Source organism: Chelonia mydas, chromosome 14 (genome assembly GCF_015237465.2).
Source record: "Chelonia mydas isolate rCheMyd1 chromosome 14, rCheMyd1.pri.v2, whole genome shotgun sequence".
Classification (NCBI taxonomy): domain Eukaryota; kingdom Metazoa; phylum Chordata; order Testudines; family Cheloniidae; genus Chelonia; species Chelonia mydas.
Window position 1 is genome coordinate 7,526,726 of NC_051254.2, and position 26,259 is coordinate 7,552,984.

At 40.2% G+C, this 26,259-nt stretch overlaps 1 protein-coding gene across 3 annotated transcripts in view; it reads left to right on the forward strand.

Moving 5' to 3' along the window:
• Positions 1 to 26,259, forward strand: part of PRKCA (protein kinase C alpha) — a 315,613-nt gene that overhangs the window by 206,044 nt on the left and 83,310 nt on the right. For all 3 annotated transcript variants that reach the window (XM_037914357.2, XM_037914354.2, XM_037914355.2), the window contains 2 exons: positions 5,090 to 5,201; positions 6,804 to 6,932. In XM_037914357.2, the coding sequence (XP_037770285.1) occupies positions 5,090 to 5,201; positions 6,804 to 6,932 (241 nt within the window). The remainder of the gene's footprint in view (positions 1 to 5,089; positions 5,202 to 6,803; positions 6,933 to 26,259) is intronic.

Consider the following 26,259-nt stretch of genomic DNA (forward strand, 5'->3'; position numbering starts at 1 on the left):
GATAGATATAGAAGCTTTCCTCCTCCTCCTCCTGCTGCCATTAAACAATAAACACAGTGCCATATACTACCAGACACTGGACTCCTCCTTAAAATATAACAGGATGTGAGATTAGAACAAGATCCTGTGATCGCTTTACTTCCTGGATACTATAAGAGTGATATGTGGGAGCCCAAATGTTAATGGGAAGTGCAGCATTCACATTGTTGAAGACAACAGGTGGATAGTTAACGGAAAGGATGTTTCTGTTCAGTGCCTTAGGGAAATAGTTCAAGCACAATTCATTCATAGAAGAATGTTACTGTTGTAATACTACAAAAGTCATTACATCAGTGAACTACCTACTGTATGTATTGGTAAATATGTAGTGTTCTGTCAATACGATGCATTAAGCTACATAGATTGTACCCTTTTTATGCATTTTCATGTTTACTTCAAATTCGCTACATCCATGTCGTGTTGTGGAACCTATTTTTCAAAGGTTGTTTTATGGAATTTCACATTTTATTTGCTATACCCATGCAATTAGGAAACAAAGTAATGACTGAAGTGCTCTCACGTGAATTCTCAGATACTGTTTTAGAATATGTGGAAGAGATGATCATAAAAGGCTCTATCTTCTGAATGATTTTATCTTGGGTCCTTTTTTTTAACACACATGTGCATACCCCTTTTCCTTGTTTAGTGAATATAATCAGACCTTGTCTTAGGCAGTGGTCTGGGTAATGTATTTGCCTTGAAATCGTGGCTTTATAGGTGTGCTTGTACCGTTCCATATTTCATGCTGCCACTGCTGCACAGACAGTTGGAAGTCCTGTAGTGTAGTATAAGATTAGACACACACATACAGCAACATTCCCTGCAGATCTAGTGAGCTAGATCTCCAAATGCCAGCCCAGAATGGAAAAGATATTTTACCGTGGCAACATGAATCTTTCAGGACTTGTTGCCCAGCCAAAAAAACACAGGATTCAAAAAAGAGAGAGTTAGACTGGGGGAAAATGGCTCCTGTCATTTTCTAGCCTTAAAAGTTCCTGAGGTTTTTGTGTTTGCTGTCAGTCAAGCAACTGGAAAATGTTTAAAATGGATTTCATATGAAGGGAGAATTTCCATTTCAGCAGGGTTTTTGATATTTCTTTCTCTGCATTCACATTCAGCCAAGAAGGAGTCTTTTCTTGCGAGTGTGAATGTGTAGAATAAAATGGTCGGAACAAATGTACTGCTGCTCAGAAGATCGAAGTCATGCTGTGTGTGTTGTTTTAAACATAACAGTACAGGCAGTTTCTTAAGTTGGGCAGGAAACTACTATAAAATGGAATGTAAAAAGTTGAACGATGTTTATATTTAAAATATATTTGTGTAGATAACGGAGTGCCTTGTAAGTATTTGTGAAAGCCAGTGTAAGTCATATAATATTCTATCCCAGTTAATTTATTTCTGTAGCATTTTACTGGCAAGAGGTGAGCGCCAAATTCTACCCTCGTGCATATACATAATTCTGTTTAAGTCAATAGTTGTTTTCTGGAGATAGCTGAGGACAGAACTTGCCCCCAAGTTTGCATGCTATTGGCTTAAAGATTTGATCTTTCGGAAGTTTCATAAAACGTTTTACTCATTGATATTCGGTGAGATTAAGCAAGTGGTAGTCCCATGGACGGCTCATTGTTATGCTGCTTTATGACAAGAGTGGTCTAGGCTTTTGTAATATGAGAGACTATTAGGCTATACAGTTAGGCGCTGATCGTGTAAATGGTTCTACACATACTTAGTGATTACTTTGAATGGGAGTACTCATGATAGTCATGTTAAGCACATGTATCAGAGTTGTAGGATCAGGGCTATCCAGTTTAATGGAGCTATCTGGTAATGGAGCAGTCTCTGGTGTCCCACTATTAAACTCAGGTATGCATAATCAAAATGGGTAAAAAAGGTGCTCTGTATGGTTAAATAAGCTTTCTCGTTATGGCACACGGTATTGAATCAACTGATGATAACCAAGGCAGCCACATGATTTGTTTCTATGGCATAATCCTGCTTTGCCCAAATGTTTGAATAGTAATTTAACAAATAAAACAAAAACAAAAAAGTAAAAAGGTATTGCACAATTATAACATGTATATAATGAGCCCAACACTGTATTTTTATTATTTGTATTTTGTCATTTATGTTGTTAATTATTTTATACATAAATCAGGAGTGCTTAAAGCATATTATACCACTATAAAAATACAATGAAATTGGGTAAAATAATGGTGTTAACTATATAAAATGACAGGTTTCAGAGTATCAGCCGTGTTAGTCTGTATCCGCCAAAAGAACAGGAGGACTTGTGGCACCTTAGAGACTAACAAATTTATTTGAGCATAAGCTTTCGTGAGCTACAGCTCACTTCCACTGCATGCATCCGATGAAGTGAGTTGTAGCTCACGAAAGCTTATGCTCAAATAAATTTGTTAGTCTCTAAGGTGCCACAAGTCCTCCTTTTCTTTTTAGATAAAATGAAACTGTGTAAAGTCAAACAACACATGACTTCCACGTTTGCAAACTAAAAGCTAAATTCAACAAACAATTTATTGACCTGTTTTAAAGAGACTTGGAAGTAGAATCAACAATGTCAGACAATAAGTATAAGGATAATTGTAAATACTTGACAGGTGATGACTTCAATTCTCATGTACCAGCCGGAGGCAATATACATCACAGATAAAGTATATTGTACAAGTATTTCTATGCTATGACAACTATTTGACAATTGTTTTACAGTCTTAGTGTAATATTACAGGTACAGCAGATTATTGATTAAGCATTCACAATGATCGTTTCCTGTATTTGCTTTTCCCTTATACTTACAGTTTTATAAACTGTCGATCATAAATGTCATTTATGGCAGATGTTTAACACAAGTTTTTAAAAAAGTCCCTCTCCAGTGTTAGTCTTAGCAACAGATTTACTTAACAACAGCAACAGTGGTTAGGAAAATAATGTTTATATATAATTATAAATTAAGGCAGCATTTACCCCTGCTCCTTCCTAATTAAAAATAGAATGAAGAGTTAGCATTAAAACTTTGTTTTAAATGGTTTCGATATTACTGTGCACTCCTTCTCCTCCAGAGGAGCTGTGATATTCTATTCTTCAGATAACCTTTCTGAAAAGTCACATTCCCATGACCCCATACTACAAGATCCCATTGACTATATCTTTAATAAACAACAAACAGATGTTCTCTGGAAAATTTTGAGTGTAGTTCAATTTAGACTGACAGCGTTCATGAAATAAATATTGTACAGCATTTCCTTTCATAACATATTTCAAGCTGAGAAATAAACAGACAATGTAATATACTGTCAACTTGAAATCTCAGTTCATGTGTTTTATTCTTCTTATGAATCGTCTCAAGTATTATCTGAAAAGCGGAAATGACCTTTACTGGCAAGCTTGATTTAAGTTGACATGTTACTTTATTTTTGCTGATTGTATAGTAATACTCTAAATGTAAAATAATATGACAATTGGTATTAATTTAAAATGTACACAGAAACTTTTTGTAGATGTTGGAGGGTTCGGGGTGGGGGAAGGATGAGCTACCTGGTGCCTGTCATCGAGTACCTCCTTCTCTACAGCTGGGGATCTCCCCATTTGGCAGTGGCCTAATCAACTACACCTACCTGTTGAGGGTGGCATTTAGATTAAGATGTAGCTATTTGCTGTGTTAAAGGAGTCCTTGTATGACAATTAGGTATTCATAAAGTTGTAATAATGCTAGAAGGAGCTAAAATTGCATAATCCCTTTCTCCATGGAGTTAGTCAGAGAATTAGCAGAAAGAAAGAAAGAAAGAGTGATGTAATTAATTTCAGATTCAAAATCATAGTCATTTTTCATCTGATCCACTTCTAACCCTCTGCCCCAGCCTGGAGCACCCTGAACCCCTCATTTCTGGCCCTACCCTGGAGCCCACATCACCAGCTGAGATCCCGTACCCCTCCCACACCCCAACCCCCTGACTGAGCCTGGTGTCCGCTCCCACACTCTGAACCCCTTGGCCCCACCGCTCAGCCTGGAGCCCCCTCCTACACCCCAAACCCCTCATCCCTGGCCCCACCCCATAGCCTGCACCCCCAGCCAGAACCCTCACCCCCTTCCACACTCCAACCGCCTGCCCCAGCACAGAGCCCTCTCTCTCACTCTGAACCCCTCAGCCCCAGCCCCCTCCTGAACCCCAAATCCCTCATCCCTGACTCCACCCCATAGCCCACACCCCTAGCCAGAGCCCTCACCCCCTCCTGCACCGCAGCCCGCTGCCACAGCCGGGTGAAAGTGAGTAAAGGTGGCGGAGGGAAGGGGGATGGCATGAGTGGGGGCAGGGCCTTGGGGAAGGGGGCAGTGCAAGGGTATTTGGTTTTCTATGGTTAGAAAGTTGGCAACCCTGTTTGAAGTTATCATACTGTATTTGTTTGATTTAAATGATTTTACTGATCCTAAATTAGAAATCTTTTCCGTGGCCAGTGGCATTAAGATGTCTCGTCACTATACATTTCTTAGTTGGAATTTCAGTCTGAGTAAAATATTTAGCATGTCAAGTTAAAATGAGCTAATTTTGCTTTATAATCAAACAGATTTACAATATTTGAACATCATCTTTGATATCCTGATTTTACAGTAGTTTTTTCCATGTTCAGATTAAAGCCTGAGTGTCAGAACAAACTTCCAAAACATGTTTTTTTCCAAATATCATATATCTTTATTTAGAAGCAATGACTGCTATTACATGTAATCCGTCACAACTTGTGAATAAAGATATCTAGTATATGCCATGTTCACTGAAGGCTGAATCCTGTTGTTGTTTAGTATGCAATCCTGCTCCTGTCAATGTGTATTTTAATTGCAGATTGATAGCTGTACCAACCCTAGGTTCACTCAGCTAGCACGTACCTTGTGAATTTGCTGTATTCTACAATACATATTGTGTGCTTTTCTGCTACATAAACTGTGGCGCGCTAATGTATTCAACATTTACAGTAATATATGAAATTTGGCTTGCAGTTTTATTAGACATTACTTAAGAACCTATTTCTGCTTCCTCTTTAGGATCCCAGAAGCAAACATAAGTTTAAAATCCACACATATGGAAGCCCGACATTCTGTGACCATTGTGGGTCATTGCTGTATGGACTTCTACATCAAGGGATGAAATGTGACAGTAAGTAAGTTTTTCTAATGTTATTAAAATGGCCTTTTAGATAATAAGGGAAACCATTAGGCATCAAGCGTCCTCTTTCCTTTGTCTGGAAAAATATTGTTTCAATTACAGTTAATTACAGTACTGTATATTTCAAATGAATATTTCATTACTGAAGACTCTCTTAGTAAAACAATATAAATCAGCCAAACCTCCTCCAGTGGGAAAAATGCTGTAAAAATATGCTAATGCAATCCATCTTGGTTACTGAAAAAGCAATCTATCAAGTTTGATGTGGCTAAAATGTATTTGCCATCGCAGTTCTGAAGATTGTTCTACTTGGGGTGGAAGGGATGAATCCTTTGTGGAGACGTCGGTTCAGCCCAGCTGTTAGCTAAGGTCCCATATTTCATAGTCACCCCTGCAACAACCATAATTCATATGGAATGTGTACCCCAAAAGATAGGCAAAGGAATCATCTGTTGGCATGTAAAAGGGTGGCAGAAAAACAAAAGATGGCTTAAAATGCCTAAATATTATTTGTACTGTCACAACAGAGCCATGCTTTGGTCTGGCCATTCTCCCTATTGTCCCACCTCCAGACTCCTCAAATGCACTTCCTACAACCATTGCCTTGATTTGCTCTCCTCCAGTGTCATCCCACTTCCCTTCCAAACTCGCTACCTCCTGCTCCACTTGAAGTCAACGTTCATAATGACCTCTTCATGGCCACATATTACACCCTATCTAGTCCATCCTCATATTCCTTGATCTCTTGTGTGCTGATGATATGACCTGTCACCATCTCCTTGAAATCTTGTTCTCCCTTGACTTTCTTGTTTTCATCTCTCTCACTGTTCCTGGAATATTTACTGTGGTGGCAGGGGTGGGGCATGGACTCTCTCACCTTAAATCCTGCATCTCAGTTTGTGTCTCTAACATCTGTTGCTAGATTTCTCATCATAATTTAAGTTTAACATGATTAATATTTTAATTCCTTATCTTCCATCCCAAACCTTCCACTCACCCTTTTCTTTGCCATTGATGGCATCTGCACCATTAACCTGTCACCTAGGTAGGTAACATGGGTATGATTTTCCACTGCCTTCTCTCTAGATCACATATCCAGGTCATGTCCAAATCTTGACATCTCTTCTGTTGTCACATCTGCATGATCAGCCTTTTCTCTCATTTTGTCTCCCACCCCCCATGCCAGTATTATGGAAATTAGCACAGTAATATTTACAGTTTTGTATTTCATCTGTAAGCAAACTGTCAATTTCTGTATTGGTTACAGTAATTTATAGCAAATGTTGTAATATTTTGGATCAAGTCTTTGTTCCATGGACTCTTCATTTTGTCTCTTTTACACTCCGTTAATAAGGTCACACTTTTAGGTGACTGAAGCTGAGCCTTTTTTTGTGGTTAATACTTCAGTGTTTTTTAATGATATTTATAAGGAGAGCCATTGCATTTTCGTCAGTAAAAAAACAAACAAACAACCAGTTAATCGGATGTGATAGAATAATGTTACCGTTCATGTTTACCATATGTATTTAGCATAAATATATTGACTTTCATACATACCATCATTTTCTGAACCTTTTCTTTCCTGATCCACAGCTTGCGATATGAATGTTCACAAACAGTGTGTAATAAACGTCCCAAGTCTGTGTGGAATGGATCACACAGAGAAGAGAGGAAGGATTTATCTGAAAGTTGAAGTCAGTGGTGACAAACTGCAAGTCACAGGTAAAAAAAGAAAAAAAAAAAGTGTTCTGGGAATTGGTGACAATAGAAGGGTTTAATTTGAACTTTCCTGGGCTTTGGAATAACTAACATAAGTTATGTGTTCAGCATTATTTGTAGCCTGTTTATGTGCAGTGAGTGAAATCTAGGCTCATTGAAGTAAATAACAAAAAAACCCATTAATGTCAGTAAGGCCAGGATTTCATTCAATATGTACTTTAGTCTAAGAAATGCTATGTTAATTATTATTTAAAAGAGCAGGTTTGTTTATAATAGATACACGCATGATTCAAAGAAATAATAGTGGCTCTAAATTAAAACTCAGGAATATTAACTTTAAAATCTTTGTGAAATCAATTTTTCAGGTAACCAGCAGTAACCTAAAACTTTCTGAAAAGTAGGGCCTCAGTTACTCAAAAAGAAAGAAAAAAAAGAAAAAAAGGCAAGAGACTGCTTAGCTTTCTCCACCAGCTAAAATGTTATGCCCTATAGTTCACACAAAGGCCATTTGGATTTGGTCTCAAATACTCTTCCAGGCAAAATATAAATATTATAAAATGACGTTCTGGGGAAAGAGAGGTGGTGTGTTTTATTGAAAATATTTTCTTAGACATTTATAGTGCTTCATTTGCTTTCTTTTTTGGCTCTGGATTGTTGGGAGTATACTGAAGTTATGCCTCACGCAGGGGTGTAATTTTTTTTGTTTTGTTTTTCCAAGTTTGGGGCTAAAGTGTGCCCTCAAGTAGGCACATATTCCTTGTGTTAACTTCAGTAAAGCTTCCTCATCCATATCAGAGAATGGAATTTGGCCTTTAGTTACCGAGACATTAACAAACATCAAATACACATTCCTTGCTCTGTTGATCATTTTTATATTTTATCTAGGGAGTGACTAGCAGTGTCCCGAAGTGTTTACAGGATGGTGACAAATGTTACAGTTCATTCGTATTTAAAGTAAATTATTTGTATTCTTACTTCCAGAATACTATGTGCAGTTCAGATTAAAATGTATTTACACTAAAAGAGCTCATGGTGTGGAGAGTAGGAAAGGAGGAGGAGATAGGGGATGGTATAGTTGAGCCTTGTTCTCCTCTGTCTCACGGGTGGTAAAGATTGTGTTGAACCAATATGTAAAATATATCTAAAACCCAAATAAATTGTCATGCCCTCATTTTCCAGACAGTCCCATACACTAATAAAAACAGATGTCAGACCCCGCTAATTAAATTTACAGTGTTACTTGAAAACAATAGAAATAATGAAATGTGACGTCATTGGGGAAGTGCTTCCAGTAATAAGCAGGGATTAAATCCTGGCCCCATTGAAGTCAATGGGTATTTTGCCACTGACTTCAGGATTTCAACCCAAATGACCAAGACTCCTCCAGTGGCGGGATCTGTAAAGCAAACGTATAAGAAACATTTACAGTTAAAACAGGCAGTGGAAAAATTGGCCTTCAGAATATGAACTTTGTGATCTTTTGGGTTTTAAGATGACAGTGCTGGTCCCTTCATTATTGCTCTATTGTGATGTTGTGATGGGGAATTAATTTCAGTTCTGAGGCCAGAGCAGAGCTCTAGGGATATGAGGATGTCTCCATTTTTCTCTTTGTTTCCTGGCTGTAGTGAAGTATCAGTTGTTGCTCTCATCGTATGTAGGTATTGAACATCAGTCTTGACCCCTTTAAATGCCAGGCTGTGCAGTCTACCAAAAATACATGAAATGATAAAGAATATTGCCTTCAGTTGTTCACTTTTTCTTATTTTTCAGAATAATTTAGAACACACGGTCTGGGTTTTCTTGTCAGGCTGTCTGATTATAAAGGAAACCACATTTCTGAATTTTCAAGACTTTTACAGGACCATCAAGATTTTTCCCATACCTACCTACCTATATTTCTTCATCATTTTGACACCAGAATATCTTAGGCAGTATTCTATTCCATCTTGTAAAAGACACTGGAAAGGAAGGAAAGAGAAGGATAACATATAGCTACAGAAGATCAGAATAGCACCCACGTGATGACTAAGTGTAGCTAACTTTTTCCACTTGCGTCCCACTGATGGAGGAGGAGTAAACTTCTCCAAGGTGCTGTTATTTCGGGCATGTTACTTTCACTAAATAGTGAAGGCATTTCTTAAACGATGTGGCAGGGTGTCTAATTTTAACTGTACCATCAGGAGGAATTGATTTGAAAATCATAACGCTGAAGAAATTGAATATTTGTATTAATTTAGGCCATTAATCAGAAAGGCACATGCTTAAATACCTAACTTTAAAGCTGCACTACAAAAATTATTTCAACAAAGCACTTAAAACACATGTGTAAATCCCACTGACTTCAGTGGGACTTCAGCACATGCTTAATTACTTTGCTGAATAGGGATGCCTTTAAGCAACTGCTTTGCTAGGCATATGCTTAACAGTTATGTTGAATTAGGCTACCAGAGTGAAGTTGTCATTCAGCATTAGTTAGATGTCCTGAAATAGTTATAACAGGGTTCAAAGTATAGGATTGTAATTGGAAACTAAGGCGATTTTGAAGACTTTTCAAATACTGAACAGTGAGCAATATATTGACAACAAGTAGTTTTATTTTACAGTAACTTGTTTTAGTATCCCGCCTGGAAGCTGGTATCTGAAACTACTTTAGATTTATTCATTTTAACCTCTCATGGTACTTTGACTAGAAGGAAAGACGCTTGAATTTAAAGAGAGTGCAGAAGATCAGTTTCAGAATCTTGCCAACTCACCAATTAGCCATGACCTATAGACATTAGTTAATATTTTCATCTTTTTATGCATTGTGGGTCTGATCCTGCTTCCTTTTAAATCAATAACAAAACTTCCATTAACTCCAGTGTAGCAGAATCAAATTCTTTGTTAGCTTTTTGTATTATAAATGTCTCTTCAAAGTTTCAAAGAGGGTAAAATGATTGTAGTTTCTAAAGTGCTGCTCGTTCTTTTCACATGCCATCATCATGTTGAAGAAACGGAGCAGATTCAATCATTTATTCCCTGAGTATTGAAGATACAATATTTGTAGTTTTCAAGTGTCTGTTTTAAGAAAAGTTTCCAAGAGGAAAAAAATAGAAGTTGTTTTAAGGCAGGAGGTATTAATGTATTTAGATCTGACTAGCAGAACTGACAGCTTCAGTGAGATTCCAAGGTCAGAGGTGCACATGATTATTTGTTTGCAGTGTTGTTGTGACCGTGTTGGTCACAGGCTATTAGAGAGATAAGGTGGGTGAAGAAAAATCTTTTATTGGATCAACTTCTGTTGGTGAAAGGGGCAAGAAGAGCTCTGCAGAAGAGCTCCTCTGTGTAGCTTGAAAGCTCGTCTCTTTCATCAAGAGAAGTTGGGCCAAAAGAGATGACCTCACCCAACTTGTCACAGATTTTAAAGATTTGTTTGTTACTGCAGTGTATACACATCTCAATGAAGAGGAACAGTTTATCTACACAGGTGTATAAAGATATCAAAAAAAAAATATTCACTGTGTATAACACAATGCAATTTGGTAAGAATTAGGAATGTGCTGGACAGAAATCTGTGTTGCCTGCTCTCCTGTGCATATCTTGTATCTATCCTTTTTAATGGCAAGCTAAAAATATTTTAAATGGACAGAGAGACTCTATCAGGGAGATTCTTTAGGGAGGCGAAACAGACTATTGATTTGCAATACAAAATTATCTAGCAGCCCAGGAGAAACTGAGGAAATAATACTCTGTTTAAATCCAAGGTAGATGGGTTGTAGCTTGTTCTTTTGAAAGACTGCTTTAGTGTTTTTCTTAAAAATAATTATAATTTTTTAAAGTAGAAAATGGACTCTGTTCAGACAGCACCCCAAGTCAACGGTGCGTATTGCTCAGAATTTCTTCTTTGGCATTTTCTCATTCACTATCCTAATTGAGTTGTTACTCTGAAGAGCAGCAGATGCGCTTGCAGCATTGGCAACAAAGAGCTTGCTGCTGCCACAGTTGTTCTTTGCCTAGTCATTAACCTCAGCTATCGGTCTGGGTTCACCAACGCCATGTATTGATAGAGCAATTTTTTTAAAAGGATGCTTGCCTCAAATTCTCTTATATTGAAATACAATGGTCTTAGACAGACGATTGTCTAGAATACAGGAATATATTGCATCTGCATGTCCTTAGTCTCCTGTGGATTCTTGATAATGTGATTGAAATTAGAATTGAGACAAAATGTTTTGCAGTTTGCATCGAATGTGCACTGGGCACAAAAACCAATTATTTGTTAAGCACCAGCATTGTGGTTAAACATCTCAAAAACTTTACTGCACCTAAATCTCAAAAGATTTCTGTCCCAGTTTTATAAGCGTAGAAGTTTTGGATCATTCACCTAAGCAGCAACTGGGTTCTGGCTCCTCAGGAGAGCTAAAACAAATCTTTTCTGGTTCTCTCATTACTTATTGTTTGTGGGATTAGCTAATAATAGGCCTTCGGGTGTAGCGGAAAGTCTCAGAACTGCTTTTCATGTGTCAAAGATACTTACCAGCATTTGACAAAAATCTTTCAAAAAATTTTCAAATTTTAAATTCTAACATGGAAGGAAAAGGTGGCTTTTCCCCGAAGCATAGTACCCCGTAAAGCTGAATTACGTTGGCTTTCAGAATGAGTCTTTGGTCACATTTGTTTAGACATTGATAGCAGATAGTCTAGGACCTGCTGGACTGTGTAAATATTGGATAGACTGTGGTTGCTGCCAGAGAAGGTCTACTGAACGCCCAAACTACTAAGGAAGAAAACAGCAAGTGCACTGAGCTAACTCTGTGTCAAAGCCAAAAGCAAGGTCCTATATAACAAGAAGTCTGGAAGTATTTATTCTCCCTACATCCATGGTGTTTTAGTGGCATAAAGTAAATGCTCTGAGAGGGTCATTAAGCCTGACTTGAAGAGAGCAATTGTGTTTTTTACCACTGTTTGGTCCAGTTGAATCATAGACTTTTCCCTCTAAGAACGGCGGATCTTTTTGAATGGGATTCATAATTATTTATCTAGCCAATAGATGAGCAGAAGGATGGAACCAGCATATGTAGCAGAACAGGCCTGAGGCACCATAACATTTAAAATGAAATCCTGGCTCCACTGAAGTCAGTAGCATCCTTGTCAGACCTGCAGGGATGAGACACAGTGCCTAGAAGGGAGGGGAAGGCAGAAGTGCATACTTGGTGAGGCAGGAACCAGGCCTCTCCTTCTCCGTGTAATGACTGGGCTGTGGACATGCTTGCCTCATGTTCAGGGCGGGAGCCTGGTGTAGTGATTGAAACAGCTAGGCAGGCCTAATGGCAGCATCAGGAGCCAGGTTATCAAGTCAGGGTGAGCGAGAGCCAGAGATCAGAGCAATGTTCACAAGCTACATGTCAAGTCCAGGGAGCAAACTAGAGCTGAGGGCCAGAAATCAGGAGCCAAGCGTCAAAGCCGTGGTCAGAATATGAACATCAAGTCCAGGGAGCAAGCTGGAACCGGGAGCCAGGGGTTGGAGCCGGAGTATCAGCCAGAACAGGAGCAGGAAACCAGGGACAAGAAGCAGGGATCTGGAGTAAGGGCTAAGAGCAAGAAGAGAGCTGAGGGCAGGACCGGAGAAGCTGTGGTTGTGGAACGCTATTGAGCAGCCAGGCATCTGGATCTGCTGCAGGATTTGAGATTGTGCCAGTTCGAGCCTTCAGCCCAGGAGGACGGGTTCATTAGCTCAGGCAGCAGAAGGCAATGAACAGGATCTAGGTTCAGCTGTGGGTCCCTGACACTCTAGCCCTCCACCTCCCATGGACGGGTCAGGCCAATTGGCTTTCATGCTCTCTCCTCCCATTTTTTAATCAATTCTGCCTGCGGTTTTCCAAGAGCACCTGATGTCCTACTTATTCCCCTCCATGAAAACGACCTTGGGGCTTGCACTAGAGTAAATTTGAGAATTAGGATTCAGAGGGCTGTTGAATTGATTAGGTGATTATGTCCACACATGAAGCTAATATGGTCAGAGATGCTCTCAAGAAAAGTTTGGTGGGGAGCTTTTGAGCCAGCCTGTGTGGACAGGCCCCGGAAGAATGTGATCCGTGAAGTTGCCATGTGGCTCAGTGATCACACAGAGGACATAAATGTTGGAATAGAATCACCTAGGAAGTTGTGGAATCCCTATTCTTTAAGAACAGGTTAGACAAACAAAATGGGGGGGGGGGGGGGAGTAGGTGACCTCTTGAAGTCCCTTCCAGCCCTATATTTCTATAATTCACAAATCTGCTTGAAATGTTTAGTCTCTCTAGATCAATGGTTCTCAACCTATTTACCATTGTGGATCACATTTTGCAGCTCTTTGTGTTATGCGTGCCGCATCCACACAATATATATTGTGACAGGTTAGACCCTCACACCCCCCTTACCCCCCTCCACAGTCCGGGATGCCACCTAATGTACTGGGGATTCAGTGAGCCCACCTGCTCCACTAGCCTGGGCTCCCTCTCCCTGTTTTGCTGAATCAGGCTCTCCGACCTCTGGCAGCACACGCACACAGGTAGGGATGCACCAGCTGTAGAATCACATAGAGTCTGCAAGCAGCTCTCTATAGGAAGATTCAGCTAGCAAATTGCCCAGCACTCAAGTGCACACTCCTTTTGGGGATTAAACCCAAAATAATAATGTCTTGCGCTGTATAGAAAAGTCTGCACAGTGCAAGCTCATAAAAATTCTGTCTCTCCCTTAATGTGGAGAGAGATATGCACAGCTTCTTGCCCCCTCTCCCCGATATGAATTGCACAAACTGGGGGGGTGGTCGAAACAAGAAATAAGTTTATTAACTATAAAAGGTAAATTTTAAGTGATTACTAGGGATAGCAAACATAGCAGATTACTGAGCAAATAAAACACACAAACTAAGCTTGATTCACTAAAGAACAGGTTACAAAATGGCTTAGGGAGGATGCAGAGTTTCTGTAGCTTAGAGTTCTGTTATTTCTCTTTACAGACTAGACTCCTGTGTCTCAATCTGGACTCAGCCCTTGCCTTTCCATCAGCTTAGTTCCTTTGTCTTCTCAGGTACTTTTAGCAGTCTTTCTTCTTGGGTGGGAAGGTAGTGAAGGGAGAATTCAGATGGCTATGCCTCCCAGCCTTAAATAGAATTTACATAAGGCAGGAAGCCTTTGTTTCCAGTGGAAAAGTACCAGCAGTGTCCAAGGCGGTATTTTGCATCAGGTGATATCATCACCTGACCATGCAGTGTTGAAGCAACCATGAAACCAGGTTTATTTGCGATGTCCACAGGAAGGAACTCCAAGAAGATGGACAATCCACATCTTTAAAGACTCATTGTCTTTTTCTAATGACCTGTCAAGGCTGATTGCTTACTTTCTGGTGGGCGTTTCCCACCAAGTGGGAAGTGTATATGCAGTTGCAGTTGTTACATAGATAATATTCCTAACTCCAGATACAGAAATGATGAATGCATACAAACTGGATAATCACGTTCAGTAAATCATAATCTTTCCAATGATATCTCACATGACCCATCTTGAATAAAACATATCTTAGTTATGCCATATTCATATCATAACCATATTTCTATGAAGAATATGGGATTAGTCACTCCACACAATATATATGCTACCTGTATGGCCCTGAGGATGTCGCATGAACTGCAGCTGTATGATGATTAGGCCGCAAGCAGCCAAAAGGCTGCGAATTAAGAACCACTGCTCCAGATATTAATCCGATATTAACATTTTAAGATCTAATTCAACAACAAGAAAAACATTGATTATATGTTGTTCAATATTATCTTTAGGCAATATTCATTCCCACTGGAGCTCATTTACACTACATTTGTGTATTATCAGAAAGTAAAGAGTATCCTACTTTATGATCCATGTAGGTTTAAAAGTTATTTACAAGACCTGGACATGATGAGGTGCTGCAATACAACCGTGTAAATAAATCCTCACAGTTCAGATTTTTATTTGAAAAAACACTTTTCCAAAATGTGAGGACAGCAAAGCTGTAAAATGTTTTTTTTATGGGTTATTAAAGTTTTCAGAATTTGTTCATTGTAGAACATACACAAAAATAGGTTTCAAGTCAAGTTTTTTTCATAATCACTGTTTTAGTGAGTGCACTTGTCAAATACTGTGGCTCAGGAAAGCATTTCCATCCCACCGTTAACAGCTCTGTGGATGCCAAGGCAACTGTTGGTTATAGTTTCTCAATGTATATAATAATTGTGGTACCACTTGTGCTATTATGAATAACGGCTTGTCAGCATTTCCATTGTCATGGGTCCAGAAAATGACTTGAAATAAAAATGGCAATTTGGTCCTTGGAAGCAAATGTTTTTTTTTTTTTCCAAAACTAACCAACTGAAGCCATATGGGATTTTGAATTCTTTTTGTCTCTCTTTCACCCCAAAATAACTTCTTCTGGAGCTTGGTATATATATTTTTGCTTTATTGAAATTTCACATTTTTAATACCTCTTCTCCCAGTAACACGTTGCCTTTAAAATGAATCAGATAAAAAGCTTTGGAGGAAAGCTCTTTCACAAGAGCTGGCAAGAAGGGTCCCACAGCTGCGAGGCTCAAAGAATTGGATGAATACATCATCAGGACACTTCAGGCACAGAAATACAAAAAAGAGATGCTTGGCAGCTGCTGTACAGGGCTTGGACTGAAATTTTGTTTACTTTAGTTTGATAAATACTAACCCCTTGGGCTGGCATTCCCAAATGCTGCTGCTATCCTGCATCCTGTTTTGGTTGCTAAATAACTTTAACTTTTGCTGAGTTTGTATCCTTCCAAACAGTGGTCTATTTGGATTGCCTGCAAAACATTTGTGCTGTTAAATGTAAAACTGGAACCTATGGTGGCACCCCATAAACCCCTTACATAGACAAAACTCTTAGGGCTTGGCTACACTTGCCAAGTTAATGCGAGTTAGAGCGCATTAAAGCAGCCCCAGGCACCCTAGCTCACTACCCGTCCACACTGGAAAGGCACGTAGAGCACTCTGACTCCGCGGCTAGAGCGCTCCTGGCACTGCACCTCAGCGAGAAGATTAACGCTTGGTGCGCCTTGGCTGAAATGCCCGGGCATCAGTGTGAACGAGGTGTTGCATTACTGCACTCTGATCAGCCTCCGGAAACGTCCCATAATCCCCTTAAGTCAAGTGGCCACTTTTCTCATTGTTTTGGAATCGCTGCAGGAATGCGGATATGCCCTTTCAAAGCTCTGTTTCTGACAGCCAGCATGCTTATCTGCCCCGAGACAAAGCAACCATTATTGTGGAATGCTGTGTGTGAGAGAGAGAGAGGCGGGGGCGGGGATCTGCTGCTGTCTGAACTTACAAGACGGCATGCTGACATGCTCTCAGCTCCCCAAAAACCCACTCTCTCTCCCCCCACATACACACAACACACTCCCTGTCTCACTCCACCCCACCCCATTTGAAAAGCACGTTGCAGCCACTTGCATGCTGGGATAGCTACCACAATGCACTGCTCTCTGTGGCCGTTGCAAGAGCTGCTAATGTGGCCACACTGGTGCGCTTGCAGCTGTCAGTGTGAACAGATTGCAGCCTTTTCCCTACTGTGCTTTACGAAGGCTGGTTTAACTCAAAGCGCTCTACATCTGCAAGTGTAGCCATGCCCTTAACAACCATTGCTGCCTCAGTCAGCAAAACAGTTTGAGGCTGCAGCATTGATAGCTGTTGTGGGAGAGGAGTTGTGTGAGATGTTTCTTAGGGCGTGGCTACACTTGTAGGTGTAGAGCGCTTTGAGTTAAATCCGCCTTCAGAGAGCACAGTAGGGAAAGCGCTGCAGTCTGTCCACGCTGACAGGAACAAGCGCACTGGCATGGCCACATTTGCGGCACTTGCAGTGGCATTGGGAGCGGTGCATTATGGGCAGCTATCCCACAGAGCACCTCTTCCCATTCTGGCGCTGTGGCGTGTGGGAAGGGGGCGGAGGGGGTGGGGCATTCTGGGTCCTGTCCCAATGCCCCGTGATGTATCAGTTCACATCCGAGCAATCCCTGTGCTTCCATCCACATTTGACGCCATCTTTCAACTTTCTTTGTGCTGCGCGCTCTGCCTTCCCTTTCGGTCTGCGGGAATGGAGCCCAAACTGCTGAGGAGTATGCTTACAAGTCTCGCCAGCACGTTACGTTTGGCAGTCGAGTTATTCTTTATGATCCAAAGTGACAGTGAGGGCTCCAACGATGATATCGACTCGAGTAACGCATATGACACGAATTTGCTTGTGGCATTCACGGACATGCTCACCACCGTGGAACGCCACTTTTGGGCTCATGATCCCACCACTCAGTGCTTGTTTCCCATCGTCATGCAAGTCTGCGATGACGAGCAGTGGCTGCAGAGCTTCCGGATGAGAAAAGCCACTTTCATGGGACTGTGTAAGGAGCTCGCCCCCGCCATGTGGCGCAAGGACACGAGATTGAGAGCTGCCCTGACGGTGGAGAAGTGGGTGGCTATTACAATCTGGAAGCTGGCAACTCCAGACAGCTACCGATCAGTCGCTAACCAGTTTGGAGTGGGGAAGTCGACTGTTGGAATTGTGTTGATGCAAGTTTGCAGGGCCATTAATCGCATCCTGCTCAGAAGAACCGTGACTCCAGGTAACATGCATGACATTGTGGATGGCTTAGCACAAATGGGTTTCTCTGACTGTGGAGGGGTAATAGATGGCATGCATATTCCAGTTCTGGCACCAGCCCACCTAGCCTCCGAGTATGTTAATCAGAAGGGGTATTTCTCTATGGTTCTCCAGGCGCTTGTGGATCACCATGGGCATTTCATTGACATTAACGCAGTCTGGCCCGGAAAGGTGCGTGATGCCCGCATCTTTCGGAACACTGGCCTGTTCAGGAAGCTGCAAGCCGGGACTTTTTTCCCAGACCAGAAGATCACCATAGGGGAAGTCAAAATGCCCATTGTGATCCTTGGAGTCCCCACTTACCCTTTAATGCCGTGGCTCATGAAACCCTACACAAGGAGCCTTGACAGCTGCAAGGAGCAGTTCAACAACAGGCTGAGCCGGTACAGAATGACTGTGGAGTGTGCTTTTGGCCGTTTAAAGAGCCGTTGACGCTATCTGCATGGGCAGCTGGACCTGGCCGATGACAGCATCCCCGCGGTTATATCTGCGTGCTGTATCCTCCATAACATTTATGAAGGGAAGAGTGAACGATTCACTCAGGCATGGAACTCAACGGTTCAACACCCGGTGACTGAATTTGAACAGCCAGAGAGCCGAGCTATTAGAGGGGCCCAGCATGGGGCTGCAAGGATTAGGGATGCCTTGAGGGAGCAATTTGAGGCTGAAAGCCACCAGTAATGTGTGGTGCCCTGCATGGGAGTGAAGTGCAGTGGTTCCAATGTTAGTAGGAATCTGTGTTTGCTACGCTGACTTGTGGTGCCTGTTTCTTTCCTGGGCTAAGGTATCTTTTACTTTATGCAATAATAAAGAATGTTTTCAAAGCCAAAAAGTCCATTTATTGAAAAGAAGATTCATTTATTGAAAAGAAACACAACTGCTTGGGAAACAAAGGGCAAGGGGGTGGGGTGGGAAACGGTAAAATCACAGATTTGCGTATGTCCTGTTACCATACTCAGCCTTCTTGTCTGGAGTGCTGTGCAATGAGTGCGCCCGGGTCTCCTTTAATGCGCTGTAACTTGCAAGTGTAGCCAAGCCCTTAGTGAGGTGCTGCTTAGTATATTACAGTTTGTGAGTCAGTATTGTTGAGTAAGTGGCTTTGAGTACTTTACGTAGAAATTCAATAAGGAGGTTCAGGTGGCTTTTGTTTGGAAAGGGGCTACTGCACATGTATACTTGCTAATGTGGAATTTGCACCTCTGAATAGTATTGGGGGGAAGTGGGAACTGAACCAGATGGCAATGGCCTAGTGGCTTAAGCAGTGCATTTAAAATATCAAAGGAACCTGGAGAACATTGGCAGGATGGCCGCAGTCCTTCAGAAGTAGATATATTTAATTCTATGTAATTTATTTAGTGGGGACTTCAAGATGAGACCTTAAAAGCAGAGATCCTGGTTGGTCTGTATGGAGATTACAGACCTTGTGGCACTTATGAAAAATTGTGTAGGAATTACCCCAATGTTTTAGACAAAATTTCACCTCCCATATACTCTAAGCTAAGCGGAGTGCTGTGCACCAGATAGTGCCAAGCAGCCATTTTCCTTCCCTGGCAGACTGCACTATACTGGAGCTTCATGGAGAGGCTTAATAAAGCATTTTGGGGATGTAGATTGCTATCTGACTGGAAGATGTCCTTGCTGCTCTAATTGTTTAAAACTGAGTAAATCTGGACATAACTAAAGGGCTCTTGGACTGCTTTAAGTTATGTTGCTCTTTCTGGTACAGAGTGTAGGTTTTTGGATGTTCAGCCAAGATGCCTGAGGTTTGATTTAATGTTTGTTTACCATTATCGGGATGTAAACAAAAATATGTATTTCTTAAACAGCAACCCAACCTACATGGTCTTTATCCACAGCTCAGATTAACTGGGATGACCAGACGTTACGAAAATCCAGGATATTTTTGTAAAAATTACCACATGGGTAAGTGATTAGGATTACTTCCACAGTAAGGAAACTTTCTGGTCTGTCTCGTGATCAGGATGAAGGGAGGATTCAGGAGGCATGACCTAGAGTTTGTTTGGAGAATTATTAAACTTGAAGCCTGCCTTTCTTCTACTCTGTTCTTTTGCAGGACATTTGCTGACACCGTTTCACACCCATTGTATGGGTGGAACAGGCTTTAAATGCTTTGGTTTGTGACGAGTCCTAGTGAGCCCTTGCTTTGCTTAACAGTGTAACATACAAGTCATATACAAAAAACAGAGGAAAAAGATATGAAGTGCAATTGGCGCTCTTCTGAATATTTTTAGATATGTAGTTTAATGCTTTGGGTACAGATTAAAGGACACTGTCAAAGTCTGATCTATTACATGATCCAAATTTGAGCCATTATTTTCTCTTGACTTTCCATTATGTAGCTTTTCTTTCATCATAGCCCACTGAAGATTGGGGTCTATTAGAAAAGCACAAAGCTTGACCATTATAATAGGAATAGAGGAGAAGATGTTCATGCTTTCCTAATAGAAAATAATGTAGTTATTTACATCAAGGCTCCAATTCCACTTTACACGCTGGTCTGGAGTTCAGTTAAATGTTAAACATGCATTCAGCAGTGATTTATCTCCCATGGAGGAGAATGATTCACTCTGGATCCTGTTTGCCACAGTTAAAATACAAGTTTCTTCTGATGCGGAATCACTGGATGTGGATGGGATGCAGGAGGTGCCCAGTTGTGTGAAAATCTGTACTTCCCTTTCTTCTTTGTGAAGACCTTGGATAGCATTTTTAAAAATGAGACTTAGGGTTCTTAGTGATCAGGCAAAAGCTGTTTTTCTTTGTCAGCTACACTCTGATGAATGTGTTACTGAAGCCTAATAATCTTTGAGTCTAACTAGATTAGTTCACGTTGGCTTTATTGGCACATCTGAAACCAACCATGAAAATGAACAGAGCACAATCGTCATGGAAGGCTGCAAAACAGTAGCACCCCTCAGAAGAGTGGAAGCAAATTATTGTAAAGCTCTTCTTCAGTATCATGGCTTTAATGGGAAGAGAAATCAACATTGACAGGGCAGCTCATTTTTCAGCAGTATGTTAATTGCTTCTAATTATAGGGTTATCGTTTTAAGGATAATATTAATTGCTATGAAATTAGCACCGGAAATGTTTTCTTGCGCTGAAAAGTTAAAGCGGTGGCTTTGGATCAGATTCATAAGTGAGGTTTCGCATCATGTTTTCCAAACACTGTCTTTCCAAAAATTGTTGTTTGGTGTCAATTAGGAATGGAAAGAAGCAAACCACTTAGGGCAGTTGTAGGAAATGAGGTTGCCACAAAACTGATGTGTTTTGTAGGTGAAATCCAAATTCATTGTTCTCTACTTTCTTATTGTATGTGTAGAAGGCAGATGATTTTAAAAGTGATCCCAAAACCATGAGGAGAAAAGATGGGCTTGTGGTTAAGGAGGACTGGTCAGTAGAAGACCTTGTTTTTATTCCCAGTTCTGCCACTGATTTCTGTTATGACTTCAGACAAGTCATTTCATCTCTCTGAGTCTCAGTTTCTCATGTGTACAATGAGGATAATTCTTTCTCTCAAGTGAGCATGAGCTTTCGTGAGCTACAGCTCACTTCATCGGATGCAGTGAGCTGTAGCTCACGAAAGCTCATGCTCAAATAAACTGGTTAGTCTCTAAGGTGCCACAAGTACTCCTTTTCTTTTTACGAATACAGACTAACACGGCTGTTACTCTGAAATCTTTCTCTCATGCATCCCAAGGGTGCTGGAAGGCTTAAGACATTGGCACTGTGAAGGTTCTTTGACTTTTGCAGATTGAGAATGTTATAGAGCAGCAATATATTATTAATACATACAGTAATTTATTTATAGCAGTTAATTGGATTGCTTTACATTTTTTCTTTACAATTAATTTTCTTTAATTACATTGGAGACTAAACAGAGGAATCAAAAGATGAGCCTGGACCGCACAAAAGAACTTTTAATACATTAGTAGATGAGTCCACAATTTGCTCCCTTTGATTAATGTGTCTGACAGTGTTGCACCGATATGGTTGTGAAACAAGAAAATTTCCACTCTAGAGGTTCAGTGGGAAGAAAACCCTGACATGTTTTAAAGGTATTGTTCAATTTTTTTTATTGATCTGAACACTTAGGAAACTAGAAAGTTCTTAAATGGATAATACGTAGAAATTGGCTTCCTATGAGTTTTACAAATTCAGGAAGAGGGTGTTAGTTTGAGAGGTCAGTGGGAGACTAGGACAATTAGCATTCCTTCCAGGGAGGGCGTGAAAAGTCTGGGGAGTGGCAGAAGGAGTTCTCTTTTCTTTTTTCTTGTTTTTTTCTTATCCCTTGCATTGAACACAACTATTGGATTGAAAGATCTTACAAAAAATTACGTCTGTCATTGGTCAGAAATTGAAATTGGTTGCAGGGTTATGTTGACCTAACAAGGGGAAGTGGATTTGAAACCAGTAGCCAGGACAATTCTCCATTTTCATTTAGGAGCTTTGTGCATATTGGGGTAATTGTGTTGCATGCAAGTTGAAAGATTTATATATTCGTCAGCTCAACAGCTGTCTGCAGTTGCAGCATCTCCTTCAAATGCAATGTCCTGGTCCTGACAAATGAAATGCTTTGCTACTCTGCTCACTGGATTTTATAAGTTTATGCACACATTACAATTAAATACTGCATTTTCTACATTTTGTTGACCCTAACCTTTCATTCCAGAAGGTATGCTTCTTTGTGGCAGTTCTAAAATATTAATACCAAATTCTGTTTCAGCTGGCCTGGAATTTGGAATCCATGGTTCACTAAGCAAAAAGGTTTTAGAGCTCTTCTTCTTTTCAATGCACCTGAAGGCAGTAAATCTTGGGTTTTTGTTGTTGTTGCTCTTTGTTTAGGAAATCTCTTGAATAGTTTTCAATTAGTTCTATGTATCCTTTTCCTTATAAACTTAATGTTAACATTGTGGTTTGTTGGCAGGTTGCTGTTATTAAACATGCTTTTATTATTCCCAAGCCTGCTGCTTGTTATATTGTATTGACTTCCACTCAGAGCACATATATATTTGATGAATATGAAAGCACATCTCCTTTCTTGAATTGTTCTGTTTTTTGCTGATCCCATTTTATAATCTTACCATCTGATTCTGTGCAGTGAGTGAATCTGTAGGTGGCTGAATCAGACTTCTGATTTTTTCCCCTCCTTTCTAAAATTATTTTTATACTGAACTAACGGAAATTGTTGTGAGAAAATAACCTTGCGTGGTACACTGAAATGTAAAAAATTGTCACATTACTGAGATTCTAAACGCTGGCCTAACAGTTGCTAGGAGTTGAATTTGACAGCATCTTATAACAGAGAATTGCCAAATTGACATAATCACTCATTTTGAGCCAGGGTGCCACTGACTTGCTGTCATCTTATGTTCCTAATGTTACGTAAACTTCTCAATCTAAAAAAAAACTGTTTTGCCATCCATTGTAGTCAGTTTTGGATGTGTATGTTCCTCAGTTATGGAGAATATAGGAACTAGTTTTGTATATGAGGCTTGTGTTATTAAAAGCAAAAAGTAGCCTTGGAATGTTCTTTGAAGAAGATAGGAGCAGTGGACGGCTGCCCAGCCATGTAATATAGCCTTGCTATGAGTTAGTGGAGTTCTCCTCGCCCCTAATTCCAACTGTATATTTTCCAAATTACTCCTGGCTGTTAGAGTCAATATTTGCTAATGGAAGAGAAGCTACGTTAGTGGCTGTGAACATTCAAGTTTTTGTTAGGGAAGCCACAAAACTTACAAGCATAAAACAGCTGAGTGACATGACTCTGCCACGTCATTGATGAAACCTGGAGAATTTTGACTAATTTCTGGGTCCTTGTGAGAATTCTTTGTCTTCTCTAAAGGTTTCCCATTCATTTTATCCATATTTTAAAAAGCCAGCCTGTTCAGACGAGGTTAGCAGTGAGCTCACATTAGAATCTTTCTGCATCCGCCTCATTAACATCACTTTCATATTGTTCTGCACCAAGAGTATCACCGAAATAAAGGACTTGCTACTTTATTACTGCCTACAAGGTACTAGCTGTGATTTTAAAAAATGAATGTGTGTGAGCAATCTGTCTACTTGCCCAGCTTGTAACTCCCAGCTGTCACTGGGAATTGCTGGTAACTGCGATGGAGCAAGGTGATCCCAGAAGATTTGTTGCATGTGAGAGGGATTTGTACTGTAACAGAATATAATTGCACATTTTCTCTTGCTTCCTGGTGACCTCTTCAACCTTCTCTGGTGATCCCAGCATCCATCGCCTGCTGTGCTCATTGTAGAGTGGGCCAGCTCTTCTAAGCTGTTTCCTTGTGATTCCCACTAAGATCAGTAGTAAGTTTGCTTTTACCATAAAATAGTAGCTTAATGCTTTCCTTAAGGAGACACAAATGCCCAAACTAAACTACATCTAATATAACCCTATGGAAGTATTTCAAAATATAAACTGAAGAACACAGATAATTGAATAAGGATCTGATGGTCTGATATCATCTGCTGGCAATTTCATATTGCAAAGGAAGTGCTTTCCCTGTCAAAACTCACATTGTTCTGAAAAGGTATCCTATCCTACAACAGAGAAAGTGTTTAAAGGGAGATAACTAATAATATATTCTAGTGAGACGGTATAATAGAACCCAGGAGATCTCCAGCTCTGTAATAAAAAAGGTACATCTTTCTCGGTGTGAATTTAAAGTAGAGAAACTCCAGTAGCTCCAAGTTCTTATTAAAGGGTAGTAGAGACTATGGTAAATTTCTTATTGGCGTGAAAGAATATATTAATAAAGGACCCAAGAAAATGATAACATTAAAATTAGCTATTTTTTCACCTTAATATGTGAAGAAAATTAATCACTCTTGTATACCTTGTTGGATAGATCGCCTATCAAATACAGACATTTTCATATTCCGCACTCATTATGGCATCAGGATCCAGTAAATGTGAGAGTAATAAGTGAGCATTGCTCTCCAACAGGCTATTCAGAGGATTTAGCGTAGCTAGGAATAGTCATTTGTTAGAGGAAAGCCTTACATTGCAGGATTTTGTAGTGGTGATGGACTACATGGAAATTAGAAACAGAATTGTTTTCCTCTGCCACAGAAGAACCGTGGCGTAAGTAGTTCATTTTGGTGCTGATTATAGAATTGAGTTTTGCAAGTAGCTCCATAGGGCAAACATTTCAATGTGATAATTGTGAGAGAAGGTCACAATAGAGCAGTTTTGCAAGTGCATTTGTTCTTCACATGAATAGAATACAAGTACAGGACTATAAAGCAAAACAAATGTTGCTAATAGACGAGTCTTGCAGGCTGTAAAGGCTTGTCATATGCCTGGTAAGCAGTTAGAGAAAAGCACAATCTCATCAGACGTCTGGGGGCCAAGACATTCTTGGGTTCTAATTCAAACTCAATAATTAGCTTGTCTGTGGCCTTGGAAAAGATTGTACCTCCGTTTATACATCTATAAATGGGGATACATGCTTACCTTTCTCATGGTAGAGTAGTGAGGCTTCTTTAGCTAGTGTTTGTAAAACAGTTATTGTATTCTTTCATAAAAAGTCTTCATAGAGAAGTGGAAAGGATAATTACTAAAGTATGAATTATTAATACTGTTCTGTTCTTATTAATACTATTCTGCTGACCGCTACCATAACTCTGCTCCAATAAGTGTGACAGGCAGAACTGGAAGTGCAAGAGAGAATACGTATTCCATTGAATATTTTCCTATATTGGTCCCGTGAAAGAAGGATGCTATTACAGCACAGGTACCATTTTCTCCTACGGAGTTATCTCCATCCATTATCAGGATAATTGTTGGTCTCCTTATTTAGCATCTCAAGAACTTTATTATTACCTTGTAAAATAGAACACTTCCTCCTCGTATCGTTCAAGTATTCAAGCTTGTAAAGGGTCACACAAAGGAGAGAAGGAAGTGCGTGCGTTTGTTTTTTTAGTTAAACTGTGGCTTCCTCAGCATGAACGCCGATTGACAGGTGGTCTCCAAAAAAGACTCCTAATTCATTTTCTTAGGGATATTTTCCATTTGGCTTATTCTGTTTTAACCACATATGCAATATCATGCTTCTAATGGAGAGGGGAGTTGTTTCTGCATCCTGACACCCCAGTTACAGGAACCTGACCTGTCTTGTTAAAAATAGGATGTCATCAAAGAGGTGGACCAATGAGATGGTAGTTCTTTACGCTCTCTGTTCAGTGCAAGTATCATCATCCTGTTCCCTCAAGAAAAGAAATGCTTGATCAGTTGAAAAAAGATGTCAAAGGGTACTAATTATGCAGACAAAAATACAGATAGGCCAGATCTCTTAAAACAAGAAAGAGCAAGATAATGACATTTTTTTCTTTAACAGCCTGTGTTTAGAAGATAGTTACGTCTTTTCCTTCCCAGTTAATCTTTGAACTCCTCCTTTATTGTTTCTGGAAGGTTGTTTTTTGTTTTTTCTCCCCATTCAGTGTTTCCTGCAGTGACGGGTAGGAAAGAAATAGTCTTGCAACTTACTCTCCTGTCCCTAGCTAACAGTGCTGCCTCCTAGATCAGCAGCCTGTGCCGAGGCTATTCAGTTATTTCTTTCTCCAGGGAGCTCTCCGTATCTAAGCCTCAGAGAATGATTCTGCATCAATGTAACTAATCACTGGAAAT